We start from the raw sequence: 15,987 nt of genomic DNA, 5'->3' as shown, positions 1-15,987 counted from the left end.
CTCCTGTTTTGTTACGTTTCAACTTAAAAGTTTTATTTCAGTATTTTCTGTTTTGTTAGGTTATACCTTAATAGTTTTTTTTACCTTAAATTTTTTTTTTCACTGTTCTGTTTTATAAGATGTCATGTTAAAAAAATTTTCCAAAGTTTTTTCTGTTTTGTTCGGTTTCACCTTAAAAAGTTTTTTTTTCAAAGGGTCTTCTGCTTTGTTGGGTTTCACCTTAAATAGTTTGGTTTTGTTACATTTCAGCCTAGAAGTTTTTTTTCAAAGTGTTCCATTTTGTTACGTTTCATCTTAAAAGTTTCTTTTCAGTGTCTTCTGTTTTGTTAGGTTTCACTTTCAATTTTTTTTTTCAATGTTCTGGATATGTGTCTTACAAGCTCTAAATGAATTCATAGAAATCATAAGCATTGCATAGAAATCTACACAGGTTCATAAGAATCGTGGTCTACCCTAGAAATACAGAACAAACCAAAGACCTCAAAAAACACTGTAGAAATCATTACCAATAGAACCCCACGAATTCATGAAAATCAAGACTAAACTTAAGAAATTTAGGCCATCCTCTTAAAATCCGGACATATTCATAAAAATCAAGATCAAAATGTAGTAATCATAATCAAACTCTAAGACATCATGACCAATACATAAAAATCCCGCCGAGTTCGTAAAAATCAAGACTAAACTGTAGAAATTGAGGCCATCCTATTAAAATCCAGATATATTTATAAAAATCAAGACCAAACTGTAGAAATCAGGGGTGATCCTGGGAATCCATACCCAACCATAGAAATCCAGACCAAACTGTAGAAATTCTGGTCAACCTCGAAAACAAATTATGACCAAAACATCGAAATCCCAATGAATTCGTAAAAAGCATAACCACTACAGAGAGATTCGGTAAAATTCCATAGAATTCATAAGCTTTGCATAGAAATCTACACAAATTCATTAAAATCAGGGTCAACCCTAAAAATCCAGACCAGACCAAATACATCGAGACAAAACTCTAGAAAATCATGACTGGTCCATTTAAATCCAGGAAAGTCCCATAGTAATCATAACCAATGCATAGAAATTCCAAGGAATTCTTATAAATCATAACCAATGCAAAGAAATCCAGACGAATTCATAAGGAAAAATCAGAGGCAACACTGGAAATCCAGACCAAACCATAAAAATCAAATATAAACCATAGAAACCAAGACGATAGTGTAGAAATCATGGCCAACCTCTATAAAATCATGACCAATGCATAAAAACCCCGAAAAATTCATAATAAATCAAGACCAAACTGTAGAAATTAAGGCATTCCTCTTGAAATCCGGACAAATTCATAAAAATCAAGAAGAAACTGTAGAAATCAGGGCCGACTCTAGAAATCCAGTCCAAACCATAGAAATAATGACCAAACTGTAGAAATCAAGGCTAACCTCTAAAAAAAATCCTGACCAATACATAGAAATACCTAAAACAAATCATAACCAATACATAGAAAATCTCGAAAAATTAATAGAAATCATAAGCAATGCATATAAATCCATACAAATTCATGCAACTCAGGGTAAACCCTAAAAGTCCAGACAAAACCAGAGATATCAATACAAAACTATAAAAAACATGACCGGTCCATGGAACTCAAGAGACATCACATAGAAATCATAATCACCAAAATAAATTCATGGGAAATTCATAGAAATCATAACCAATGCATAGAAATCCAGATGAATTCATAAGAATCAAGACCAACCATAGAAGTCCAGACGAAACCATAGAAATCCCGACCAAACCAAAGAAATACAGACCAAATCATAGAAATCAAGACTAAACTGCAGAATTCAGGGCCAACCCTAGAAAGTCAGACCAAACCATAGAAATCACGACCAAATCGTAGAAATCAAGTTCAAACTGTAGAAATTAAGGCTAACATGTAAAAAAAGTTCTGATCATTACGTAGAAATCACTACGAATTCATAAGAACCATAACCAATACATAGAAATCTAAAAGAATTAATAGAAATCATAAGCAATTCATAGAAATCCACAAAAATTCATAAAAATCAGGGTCAATCCTAAAAATCCAGACCAAATCAGAGACATCAATACAAAACTGTAGAAAACATGACCGTTCCCTAGGAATCCAGAAAAAAAACTTATAAATCATTATCAATCCAAAAAATTCAGGGAAATTCATAGAAATCATAACCAACGCATAGAAATCCAGACGAATTCAAAAAATTCAGGGTCAACCCTAGAAACCCAGAATAAACCATTGAAATCCAGAGCAAACCATAGAAATCAAGACCAAGCCATAGAGTTCAAGACCTATCTGTAGAAATCCTGGCCAACCTTTAAGAAATCATGACCAATACATAGAAACCCTGATAAATTCATAAGAAGTGAAGACTAAACTGTATAAATTAAGGCCATCCTCTTGAAATCTGGACAAATTTATAAAAATCAAGACCAAACTGTAGAAATCAGGGTCATGCCTAGAAATCCAGACAAGACCAAAGGTATCGAGACAAGACTCTAGAAAATCATGACCGGTCCATTTAAATCCGGAAAAATCCCATAGAAATCATAACCAATACTTATAAATTCCGAGGAATTCATTGAAATCATAACCAATGCAAAGAAATCCAGACGAATTCATAAGAGAAAAACAGAGGCGACCCTGGAAATCCAGACCAAACCACAAAAATCCAATATAAACCATAGAAACCAAGACCAAACTGTAGAAATTTAGGCCATCCTCTTGAAATCAGGACAAAATCATAAAAATCAAGACCAAACTGTAAAAATCAGCGCTAACTCTAGAAATCCAGTCCAAACCATAGAAATCATGACAAAACTGTAGAAATCAAGGCTAACCTCTAAAAAAATCCTGACTAATACATAGAAATCCCTAAAACATCATAACCAATGCATAGAAAATCTGGAAAAAATAATAGAAATCATAAGCAATGCATAGAAATCCATACAAATTCATACAACTCAGGGTAAACCCTAAAAATCCAGAAAAAACCAGGGATATCAATATAAAACTATAGAAAACATAACCGGTCCATTGAACTCAAGAAAAATCCCATAGAAATCTTAATCAACGCAAGAAATTCATGGGAAATTCATAAAAATCATAATTAATGCTTACAAATCCAGATGAATTCATAAAAATCAGGGCCAACCATAGAGGTCCTGGCCAAACCATAGAAATCCAGACCAAACCATAGAAATCCAGACAAAATCATATAAATCAAGACTAAAATGTAGAAATCAGGGCCAACCCTAGAAAGCCAGACCAAAAAATAGAAATCACGATCAAACCGTAGAAATCAAGATCAAACTGTAGAAATTAATGCTAAAATCTAAAAAAAAATCTGAGTAATACATAGAAATCCCTACAAATTCATAAAAACCATAACCAATACATAGAAATCTGGAAGAATTAATAGAAATCATAAGCAATTCATAGAAATCCACAAAAATTCTTAAAAATCCGGACCAATCTTAAAAATCCAGACCAAATCAGAGACATCAATACAAAACTGTAGAAAACATTACCGTTCCATAGAAATCCAGAAAAACCCCTTAAAAATCATTATCAATCCAAAAAATTCAGGGAAATTCATAGAAATCATAACCAATGCATAGAAATCCAGACGAATTCATAAAATTCAGGGTCAACCCTAGAAATCCAGACCAAACCACATAAATCCAGATCAAGCCATAGAAATCAAGACCTAACTGTTGAAATCCTGGCCAACCTTTAATAAATCATGACCAATACATAGAAACCCTGATAAATTCATAAGAAGTCAAGACTAAACTGTATAAATTAAGGCGATCCTCTTGAAATCTGGACAAATTCATAAAAATCAAGACCAAACTGTAGAAATAAGGGCCAACCCTAGAAATCCAGACCAAACTGTAGAAATCATAGCTAACCTAAAAAAAATAATGACCAATTCACAGAAACCCCGACGAATTCATAAGAAATCTAGACCTACCTGTAGAAATTAAGGCCATCTCCTTGAAATCCTGACAAATTCATAAAAATCAAGACCAAACTATAGAAATCAGGTGTTTTTGCCTATATTTTATCCTATGTAAGGATTATCATGTTTTGTTTTTACGTTTGTCGTGTTTTTAAGTGCTTTTTCTGTGATTTCATAGTTTTGTAATGTTTCTTATCAATAAATGTTGTATTTATAAAGGCGTTTGTCTTTCTAGATCTATTGTTTAGAATAACACCTCAGTATGTAATAATTTACGCAATGAAAAATCTAATGGTAATAATACATAACACCTGCTGTCTAGGTCCTGGTAGAAAATTAGTAACATTGTAATGCTTTTGTGCGCTGATGCGGAAAGGGTTGGAAATCATTTAATCGATTGGAACATGGGGATTCTAATTTTGTGCTAGTGACTAACGTGTAGAATGAATTAACAGAAACAAATTATTACAAATACATTGCTTGTCCTCCTGGTTAGGGCACAGCTCCATTGGATGAAAATGGCCCTTTCGAGTCTTTATGAGGACAAAAATCAATAGAATATAGTGGATATCTGAGAAAAAATGCATTGAAAGAAAGTCTCAAAAAAGTATTTTGTAACAACCCACATAAATGTCCTCCTTAGTTACAACCGGGAGTCTCCTCAAGAGGGCTGAAGAAACATGCCACGTTAGAATACACCTTCCGTAAACATCTCCTATTGCGTAACAACTAAAAAAATGCCTTAGAAAATGTCTTGATACACCTTGAAAGAAAAAAATACCCTAAAAGAAAAAAGAAAACGTCTTGACACGTCTTGCAGAAATACGTCTCAAGAAACGTCTTGAAATGTCTTAGATAACGTCTTGAAATGTCTTGAAGAGAAAAGTCTTGAAATATCTTAATGAAAATGTGTCATTAAAATTCCTCTGCCTGACACTGTCATAACGTAACACCCACGTTTGTGCTGTCATTATGTAACACCCACGTGTGCGGGGTCATTACGCAACACCCACGGAAATCCACTAAGTCACGCATGAGTCCCAACTACAATTACGTAAGTTAAAATTTCCTGTGATACAGCACCTGCTGTGTCACGTACGATTGCGTCATCCTCTATTACATAGCAACCGAGAATAAACATCGACATAACGCCTGCCGACTCCCATGGAAACAGGGCATGTTGTGGAATCCTGGGAGGGCACGTCGTGGAATCCTTGGTGGGTATGTCATGGAGTCTGAACCCCCCTCCCTCCTACTACTAACATAATAGACCACAAGATTTTGCCCAACCTTAATATTTGGCAAATGAACTTTTCCATTAAAATAATAAGTAATTGAAAAACTAATATTAATAACCAATTAATCCGTAAACAAGTTTAAGTGATGAATTTTTCAATAGAATATTGTTCAAAGAATGTCAATAGCATTTTATGAAACTCAATGATATTTTTTTTAATTTCAGATCCAAAAAATGACCCATACGCTGGAAAGGTTGTCATTCAGTTGAACTCAGAAAGGTAAGACTTCTTTTTACATTTAGAACTTTTCTTTGGTCTTATCTTTATTTCCTTTTAACGTTTACTGAAATATATTTTAAAATAAATCCAAGAAGAGATTTTTCAAAGAATCCTGAAGCTCCATGACGAGTCTTATGAGGAGTAGAACTAAAGTGATAATTTATTCCAATTTAAAATAAACATAAATTCCTACGAACAAATTGAGGATTCCAAGCACGAACAAAAATTACAGTGAATAATAAGATCAAACATAAATTTAAATATTCTTCTGAGTATGAATAGATGAATGTTTAAACAACAGAAACTAAAATGAATAATCAAATCAAACCTTGAAACAAACAGATATTATCACAAATAAAAAAATTTCTCCCACCCTCCTAGACATTCCAAAGGCAAGAGTGTCAAATGTTTCTTACTAAGAACAATTTTATTTTTAGCAATGGTTTTCTGTAGTTGTGTTAATATCATAAATAACACAGCAGAAAATGAACTAAAATGAGATGTCTGTTTAAAAATAAGATCCACTGTAAATAAAAGTAGGGGTACCCATCTCCCTTTGTATTCAAGCTTTCTAAAATGCCAAAGTGACGTTCTACTTCCACAAAGACTATTTACATTTTGGAAAGTGTGTTTTACATGATAAAGCAACAACAAGAAATGAAAAAAAACAGTCGAATTCATAATAAGGATTCCTGGAATTAAAAAATGTTTTTTTTGTCAAAATAACTATATTTCTAACTTTCAACTTTATATAATTGGTTTAACCCTTTCGGGACTGACTGGACTTACAGGCCCCCATTGAATAAAAGGTAAGTACAGTGTCTCAGGTAAAAAAAATACCATGGTTTTGTAGCTGTCAATGAATACTCTGTTTGGAAACCACTTGAAAGATGGTTCAATTACGTTTAAAAAAGGATGCTTTTTTGTATCCTCATAGTCAGTTTTCCAGGCATAAAAAAGAAAGACATGAAAATATACTATTTTACAAGTAAGCCTTTCGGCTGTTCTGATTTAGGTAGGTAAATATGACTGTTTTCCTTAATTATTGGAACATTGATTTAAAATTTATGATGAATGAAATTCTGCCACCTCTTGTATTTTGATATTAGGACCATTATTTCCTGACCTGCTGTCAGTCAGTTACGTAAATTGTTGGTTGATCGTTGTTTTTGATCAATTTCCTGCAAAATATTAGTGGCAAAATACAATGTTTTGGGTTTAGTTCATACAAGTGGAACACCAGCGGGTCTTTGGTTTCCCTTGTCTTGTTTCCTACATTATTATTTATCATCCATATTAATTTTGGTTGTTCATCATTATTATTTGCAATATTTTTTATTGTCTTAATTTTATCCTTATAAATATTTTATTATATTTTTTCACATTGATTTTTATACTTATTATTATTTCTCTATACTTTGCTGAATGATATTTTACTGACTACATTATTGATTAGTTTTATTTATATTGTCTATTAATACAGATTATAACTATTATACATACTATAAATAGTTGTCTTTATTATTGTCAATAATATTACCAGGCGTTCTTGTCTTTTTGACTTTCCAGGCTTTCTCCCTGACGAATGCCTTGTCAAGCATAGAAGGGGGGGGGGCTGGTGACTAAGGTTGGACTTGTCCCCGTGCTGCAAGATATCTTAGAGTCTCTGTCCGTCATAATATCATCCCTCCGTGAGTTCCCGGTGTCATGAGATCCTTTTCATCCTTATCCTTGGAAAGGAAGCTCTGCAACAGTGGTCTGATACTTGCGTCAGGGTTGACATTTCACGACTTTTACTAACCTAAACCTTGACTGCAAACAATAATAGAGCGTTACTTTGAAAAGTGACGCTCTCAAGGAAATTAACTCCTAGTAAACGACAAATCTTTGCTCTGTTATTATTGGCTAATTTTAGCAATTAGATAATTTTAAAATTATTAAATAATTTTCCAGGGATTTGCTTGTTTTGTTGTGATTTTTTGGGCCAATAACCTCTTTTTAGCTGTGTTTTCACTTATGGACAGTCTCCTTATTGTAGTATAATATTTATATGCATGCATATATAGCGAGTCCAAGGTAATAATGAGAACTGTGGATATATTATTTGACGCTTTGCTTCTATGTATGGTTACGTTTAAAGATTTGAAATCAATAAAAGAAAGAAAGAGGAAGAAGCCAGACAGGGAAAAGTAGGACTGTGAAGGGGAGTAAATGTCGAAATAACCGCTCCACTTGGATTCAATCTCCACGAGGTTTACTTTGACAGTTGTTTAACTTCTATTGAACTGTTTACTATTGGAAAGTAAAATGTATTTCCACGTTTGAGACGGTAAAGAATACGAAAAGCTTTTCCTCAGGTTATTGAGGAGAAGAATATGAAAAGGAGGATTAAGACTGGATTTTCTCTTCAAGATATTATCGATATTAAGTTGGGAAACAACAATAATATCTTTTTGGCCTCCAACTGGCACTCAAACGGGCTAAAGATAAATGTCAGGGAGAAAAATAACGGAAGAAAATTACCTATTTTTTGTCAAAAATTGGTCAGCGACTATAAGAAATGACTATTAACAAATATGTTATGTAGAATTTAAGGATCAAGTCCTATAATTTCCGGAGCAACTATAAACATGTTGCGTAAAACTTATGGACCGAGTCCCATAAGTCTAACAAGCGACGGCATATGCTATTCTTTGGTTTATTGGGCATGACAATCACAAACTTTTATGCTTCCTATCAGTAAATGAAGCCAGAGGGAAGAAAAATTTCGTTGATAGAACTTAGAAAGTTGTTAGTCAGAAACTAAATGCAGGTATCTGTGAAGCTGCTTATGGAGACCACACAAGGATACTCTCGTTTCAACACTAACAAAATCCTTATATGAAGAGCAGCATAATTGTACCAGAGGGGTTTCGTCTAGGATTCGATGGCACTTATCTATGTACTTAAATGAATGCATCATATATCTTTGTAAAATATGCGTAAGAAATAAAGAAGGAATCTCACCCGTGCAGTTACTGGCGATCCTGTTCTCTGCTGCATTGAGAAAAAAAAACTGCGTTCTCTTGTATTCAACAAAGTAAAGTAGAAAATTTTTCGAAAAATGTTAATTTTACATAATAAGCTGTTGTAAAGTCCCAGTTCTTTTATTGCAATGTTAGTTTTCAGCAAAGGTGTATTCAGTAGCTTACAGACTGACGGAATCTGAAGATTCAATTTTGCTGAATATTGAATAGTAAGAGCTAGGTGCATAAAAAATGTCTGAAAATCACATAAAAAGAGTCTCGATAAACTTCCGACAGGAAACAGAATGTTTTCAGCATGAAATAAATATTGTTCTGAAAGGTTTAATATATCGTTCTGAAGCTTCTTTTTTTCTGCCTTGTCCAGTCATATGTCTCTTACTTTTCCTTCTACACTGCGGTCGCTTTCTGTCATGTATAACAAAACACGGCGTCTGGTTATGGAAACCAATCGTTCTTCACTCTAGACCGCTTCTAAATCTACAGTCTATCTACATTCTTTCTTGTGCTTCTTTTGTTTTTCATCAGCTTCATGGCAATCTTCCAAAATCTCTTCAAGAAACTCCACAGTTTATTTCTGATTCAGCTCCATGTAACCTTCGTTCGTCACATAATATCTGCATTCCTCCTACTCCTACTGTGCGGTCAGATTTCAATCCTCTCATCGCTTTTTATCAGGTTTGGAACTCCCTGCCTTCTTCAGTACAGAAATGCCACTCGTTTGGCACTTTCAAGAGGATTCTTAAGGACCATTTAGTTAAGAATCAAACAATTTTTTTTTTTGGGGGGGGGGGAGTTGATGTCCCCTGAATGTTTAGTTTTGTTATATGGTGGTATTCTCTGCGCTATGACTCCAAGGCCTCAGGTATGGTCTCTTCTTAATTTTATATGTTGTTGGCCGATTGATTTCTTTTTTATGGTTGTTTGGATATATTGTATTTTTTTTTCTCATTCCCCCTTGTATCCCTGGCCATGGAGCCTTTCGAGGGGGATTAGGAGTGTTGTGATTGGATTGTGTATGTATTGTGGAATAAAAAACTCTGAAACTCTGAACTCTGATTTTATTAAAAATTATCCTTTTGAGTCTATGAGAAAAAAAAATTGCCAATTGACACATGATGACAAAGTAAATCTTAAAAAACATGAATAGTAAGAAATTTCGGAAGAGATACACATAGTTTATTGAAGCCATATATTTAATGGACGAGTCAATCAATTATATAGTGACGTATTTTTTATACGTTTGAAAGGAATTGATCCAAAGGAAGAAAGTAAGCATAAGAAGTTGCTGCATTTTAGACTAATGAACTTAGCTTTGTCGCACTTAAGATATTACCCTTTTTTGGTCCAGTGAAATTTTATAATGCTGTATTTATGATAGTAACAAAATAATTTGTTGCCCAAGTGCTTTAGTGGTATTTTTTTACCGGTTTCCAGTCTTCACGAGCATAATACATAAATTTCAAGTCAGTTTCAAAATCCTCGAGTAGATACTACACGATCAAAACTTTCTATGCGTCATGTTTGCCCTTATGCCTCGAATATTTTACCTCAGAATATTGTACAGGAATCAAAACCAATTTAGTTCCGAGGGTTGCTGATAGACCATTGTTTTTAAGATTTATGAAATGGATGGCTGATGAGTTTTCTGGTTTCTTTATTTATCGTACTAATAAGATTGTTGATTTTTTTTTAGTTTGATGGATTGATGAAGGGAGGCACCAAATGGTTTTTTATTTAATTTTTTTTGTAATTTCTTGTTGTGTTTTTGGTGGGTGCTTGTCATCACCTTTCATAAGTTGATTTATATTTAGGACTAGTGGGGTGATTATTCACCTAAACAATCTTTGCTTCAGGTTATGTTATGTTTTATTGATTAATAAACCCTTTCTTCTAAAAAAAAAAGTAAAAAAGATAAGACTTTGTGTTTCAAATATATTGATATTAACTCCAGGATATATTGGCAGGCTTTTATTTTTCAATATTATAATGATGAAAAAAAAGCCACTGCTTAAACTATAACTTTATTCAGTGCAGAACAAATTAAGCTTATGCTTTTATAGGCTGTAGGAGGGGGGCTGTTAGATCCTTCCTTTTTTGTGGTAATTTCTATTTGTTTTAAGTTTTGCTTCATTTCTGATTTTAGTTTATTTTCTTCTTAGAATTCATCTGCTCATCCCGGCAGTATCAGTTATCTTTACGGTGGATGTGATTACTCACATCAATTCCTACTCACTTTTTTCTGGATTAGCCAAGACTTAGTGCTAGAAGTCACGAATAAGTTCATCTTTCCATCATTGAAAGATTCGAATTACCGCATGTTGAACTTAAGATTTTTGTGCATAGAAGGAAATTTTTGTAACTCTTATTGAAGCATAGCTAATCTAAAGTGTATTCAAAAACACTAGCTACATTTGACCATACACACGATATATTATATCATAGATTATAGCCTAATCTATCTGTAATTTTATAATCTATCTGTAAGAGCTTGTAATCTATCCCTTTTATAACTATAGAAGAGATACGGGCTAATATTACGAGATACGGGCGTATTATCTGACGTTGCAAATCGAAACAGCCAAATTTCTTTTTTTCAAATTCATTTGCCTTCGTTAAGGTTCTCTTGTTGCTGTCTAGATGTAACTTTAAATCCAGTGAATAAAGAAGTAGGCCAATCTGTAATTTTCCAAATATAAATTAAAAAATGGTATTTTTTGTCGTTTACGGGTCCCACTGGGCCCGAGGCATTTGCTTTTACTTTTTGTTCACTATTTCCTTAGAAACTTGCGGCTTGTGATTTCAAAATTGCCAAGGACAAAAAGTTTTTCAGCCCTTACCTGAACCCTCCCACCCAAAATGTCTGGTTTCCTTAGCCTGACTTCAGTCCTCATTTTTTCACCTTTTTGATTTTATTTTTCATTTTGTTATTTTCTTTCCTCTCTGAGTTTCATTTAAAAATCTAAAAAAAAAGTTTTTTGGGCCAATTCTACTTTGACCAGTCCCCCAAACTCAATAGCTGAATAGTAGGGGTCTTCTGGACTAGAAAGGTACAGGCGTAGTATTTTTGGTATTAAATAAAAACAAGTTTTTTTTTAATCTGAGTGTAAGGAGCAACATTAACACTTACAGTTTGACAAAAATTATTCCGTAAATGGGGTGGGGGGTGGGGGGGCAATCCCATGCTCTTCACGCTAATTTTTTTTATTACTTTATTATTCTAAGCTTATTATTCAAATCAAACGGTCCTTGTGTTTCAGGAGACATTGTTCAAGAATTAGGATGAAAAGTAAACTTTAGCGTTATTTGTGAGCTATTGCAGAGGGGGCAGCCCCCTTATGTACAGGATTATTTTTATATGTTTTAACATTTAATGTTGTTCCATACCTTCAGTTAAAAAAAAGATATTTAGTTGAGTTTATGATCGTTTTTCAACTAATGCCGGGAAATATATCCCCCCCCCCTTCCACGGAAAATTCACCTCCCTACAAAAAAATCAGTAGAAGAAGGGGTACCAGCGCTGATTACACATAATTTATGCATGGATTATTGATTGCCAGGTCAATGCCTCTTTCAAGGGTAATGTATTGATCCACAAAGGGGTAATCAATTTCTGAGAAAATTATTTACATAATCGGCGGGGAACTTTATTTTGAGGGGATTTAATTTTAAATATGGCTTCTCAGGTCTTTAGGTCTGAGACATAAATTAATATTCTATTTTTAAATATTTCTTCTCAGGTCTTTAGGTCTGAGAGATAAATTAATATTCTATTTTTAAATATGGCTTCTCGGGGCTCTAGGTCTGAGATATAAAATTAATATTCTATCGAAGCCATAATAGTGTAAGTAGGGGAACACCTTAGATATTTTTCAGAAATTCATACGAGATCAAGACAGATTGAATATATTTTACGCGGGAAATGGTTTCCTGGGAATTTCAAATGTGACAGCGCAGGGATGCCGAAACAAAGGAACACGCAGGAATTACTTTTAGGGGATTATTTGGGCGAATACAAATTAATCGGCATTTTAGGTATTTTTTGGCAAAACAGTTTGAGACATTTTAGAAGATGATTTGGGGTGAAACTATGTGGTCGTTATAATACAAAGGGCCCCCTCCCCCACCCCCTCTCCCCGGGCCCCCAAAGAGCCCTCCTCCTCCCGGGCCCAAAAAGGGCCCCCTCCCCCGGGCCCCAAAAGAGCCCCCTCCCCCCGGGCCCCCATCCCATTTTTTAATGCTTTTTTTTGCGCACTTGAGACACAGAAGGGCCCCCTCCCCCCAACTTTTTGGCTCCCCCCGAATATATATTTTCAGAAAAAGTTCTTTACGTAATGTCCCTCCTAAACCAATTTTACAACTTGAAGTGTTCATCTTTATCACCCACAACTTTACATTATGGGTTTTTGAATACCCCAACACCAAGCAATACTTTTCAAAAGGCTTTATTATATTTTTCAGAACAAGGTCCTTTCTTAATATCTCTCCTAAACCTATTTTACAAGTTAAAGTACTCATCCTATTTCACCCACAACTTTACCCTTACGACTTTTTGCATACCCAACACCAAGCAATACTTTTCAAAAGGCTTTTTTATATTTTTTCAGAACAAGTTCTTTTCTTAATGTCCCTCTTAAACCCATTTTACAAGTTGAGGTACTCATCATTTTCACCCACATACAAAGAGAGAAAGACAGGCACTTTAGACATGCAAACCAACAAAGAAGACACTTCAGACATCCAAACCAACAAAGACAAACACTTCAGACCTACAAACAGAGAAAGACAGGCACTATAGACATACAAACCAACAATGACAGACACTCCAGACATACAAACCAAAAAAGACAAACACTTCAGACATACAAACAGAGAAAGACATGCACTTTAGACATACAAACCAACAAAGAAAAACACTTCAGACATACAAACCAACAAAGCCTAACACTTTGGATATACAAATAGAGATAGACATGCACTGAAGAAATACAAATCGAGAAAGAAAGACACTTCATATATATAAACCAGTATAGATAGAAACTTCAGACATACAAACCAACAAAAGCAAACACTCCAGACGTACAAACAAAGAAAGACAAGCACTTTAAACATACACACCAACAAAGACAGGCACTTCAGACATACAAATCAACAAAGACAGACACTTCAGAGATACAAACAGACAAATACAAGCACTTTAGACACGCAGACAAACAATGACAGATACTTCATGAATAAAAACAAACGCAGTCAGTCACCTTAGACATACATACCAACAATGACATAAACTATATATATAAAGATAAGCAGAGCCAGACACTTTAGATATACAAACAAACGAACACAGACACTTCAGAGATGCAAACCCACAAAGAAAGGCAATTTAGACATACAAACCAACAATGACAGTCACTTAAGACATACAAAACAACAAAGACAAACACTTAAGACATACAAACAGAGAAAGACAGGCAGTTTGGACATACAAACCAACAAAGACAGACACTTCATACATACAAACCAACAAAAACAGGCACTTCAGACATACAAACAGACAAAGAAATATACTTTAGACATACAAACCAACAAAGACAGACACTTCAGACATACAAACCAGCAAAGACAGACACTTCTAACATACAAACCAACAAAGAGAAACAATTCAGACATACAAACAGAGAAAGACATGCACTTTAGACATACAAACTAACAGAAAAACACTTCAGACATACAAACCAACAAAGACTTCAGACAAACAAACAGAGAAAAACAGTCACTTCAGACAAAAAAACCAACAAAGACAGACACTTCATACATATAAACCAACAAAAACAAACACTTCAGACATTAAAACAGAGAAAGACAAACAATTTTGACATACAAACAGTGAAAGACAGACACTTCAGACATACTAACCAACAAAGACAAACACTTCAGACATACAAACAGAGAAAGACAGGCACTTTAGACATAAAAACCAACAAAGACAGACACTTAAGACATATAAACCAAAAAAGACAAACACTTCAGACATACAAACAGAGAAAGACAGGCACTTTAGACACACAAACAAACAAAGACAGACACTTCAGACATACAAATCAACGAAGACAGGTACTTTAGACATACAAACCAACAAAGACAGACACTATAGACATACAAACCAACAAAGACAAATAAATAAGACGTACAAACAAAGAAACACAAACACTTCAGACATAAAAAAACACAAAGACAGGTACTTTAGAACTAAACAACAACAAATACAGACACCTCGTACACACAAACAAACAAAGAAAAGCACTTCAGACATACAAACAGAGAAAGACATGCAGTTTGGACATACAAACCAACAAAGACAGACACTTCATACATACAAACCAACAAAAACAGGCACTTTAGACATACAAACAGAGAAAGACATATACTTTAGACATACAAACCAACAAAGACAGACACTTCAGACATACAAACCAGCAAAGACAGACTCTTCAAACATACAAACCAACAAAGAGAAACACTTCAGACATACAAACAGATAAAGACAAGCACTTTAGATATACAAACAGATAAAAACAGTCACTTCAGACATACAAACCAACAAAGACTTTAGACATACAAACAGAGAAAGGCAGGCACTTTAGACATAAAAACCAACAAAGACAGACACTTCAGACATACAAACCAACAAAGACAAACACTTCAGACATACAAACAGAGAAAGACAAGCACTTTAGACATACAAACAATGAAAGACATACACCTCAGAAATACAAATAGTAATAGAAAATATCTTCTTACAGAAGCACATTGAAAGGAAGTTGATATAGACACAAAAGTAGAACAAGTCATAAACTCCCTACCTGTTAACAAAAACAGACGATCACAACAAACACGCAAACAGACACATAGGAACACTTTATACAAACGCACCAACAAAGATAGACACTTCAGACATACAAACAGAGAAAGACAGACACTTTATACATACAAACAGTGAAAGACAAACACTTTAGACATACAAACCAAAAAAGACAAACACTTCAGACAGACAAACAGAGAAAGACAAGCACTTTAGACATACAAACCAACAAAGACAGACACTTCAGACATACAAACCAACTAAGACAAACACTTCAGACATACAAACAGAGAAAGACAGTCACTTTAGACATACAAACCAACAAAGACAGACACTTCAGACATACAAACCAACAAAGACAAACAAACCAACGGAATAATTTCTGTTCGTTTTAAGTTTTAATGTCGCTCCTTACTTTCAGTTAAAATAACTTGTTTTTTTTTATTTAATATCTGATCGGTTTTTAATTAAGCCAGCTTTGATTTTGGCTCACCGTACATGAATAATTAAGACAAAATTTGTATATTAATTTTGTTTTTTTTAGCTAAATGGCTTTCTAAAAAAAATTTTCTGATGTAACTAACGAA

General features: G+C 34.0%; 1 protein-coding gene and 2 long non-coding RNA genes across 5 annotated transcripts in view; 1 reads left to right on the top strand and 2 right to left on the bottom strand.

Moving 5' to 3' along the window:
* The window catches only part of LOC148953444 (uncharacterized), a 195,595-nt gene that overhangs the window by 51,828 nt on the left and 127,780 nt on the right, over positions 1-15,987 (bottom strand). The window lies entirely within an intron of this gene.
* Positions 1-15,987, top strand: part of LOC148953445 (uncharacterized) — a 314,181-nt gene that overhangs the window by 214,648 nt on the left and 83,546 nt on the right. For all 3 annotated transcript variants that reach the window (XR_016141712.1, XM_089088540.1, XM_089088539.1), the window contains exon 10: positions 5,461-5,515. Coding sequence is in view for 2 of the 3 variants with exons in the window: in XM_089088540.1 (XP_088944666.1) it covers positions 5,461-5,515 (55 nt within the window). In the remaining variant the exon portion in view is untranslated. The remainder of the gene's footprint in view (positions 1-5,460; positions 5,516-15,987) is intronic.
* Positions 1-15,987, bottom strand: part of LOC148953446 (uncharacterized) — a 179,007-nt gene that overhangs the window by 156,874 nt on the left and 6,146 nt on the right. The window lies entirely within an intron of this gene.

The sequence above is a fragment of the Artemia sp. Qi Xiang Cuo genome, chromosome 4, assembly GCF_049724085.1.
Source record: "Artemia sp. Qi Xiang Cuo chromosome 4, ASM4972408v1, whole genome shotgun sequence".
NCBI classification, from domain to species: Eukaryota; Metazoa; Arthropoda; class Branchiopoda; order Anostraca; family Artemiidae; genus Artemia; species Artemia sp. Qi Xiang Cuo.
This window is presented reverse-complemented; position numbering and strand designations above follow the sequence as displayed.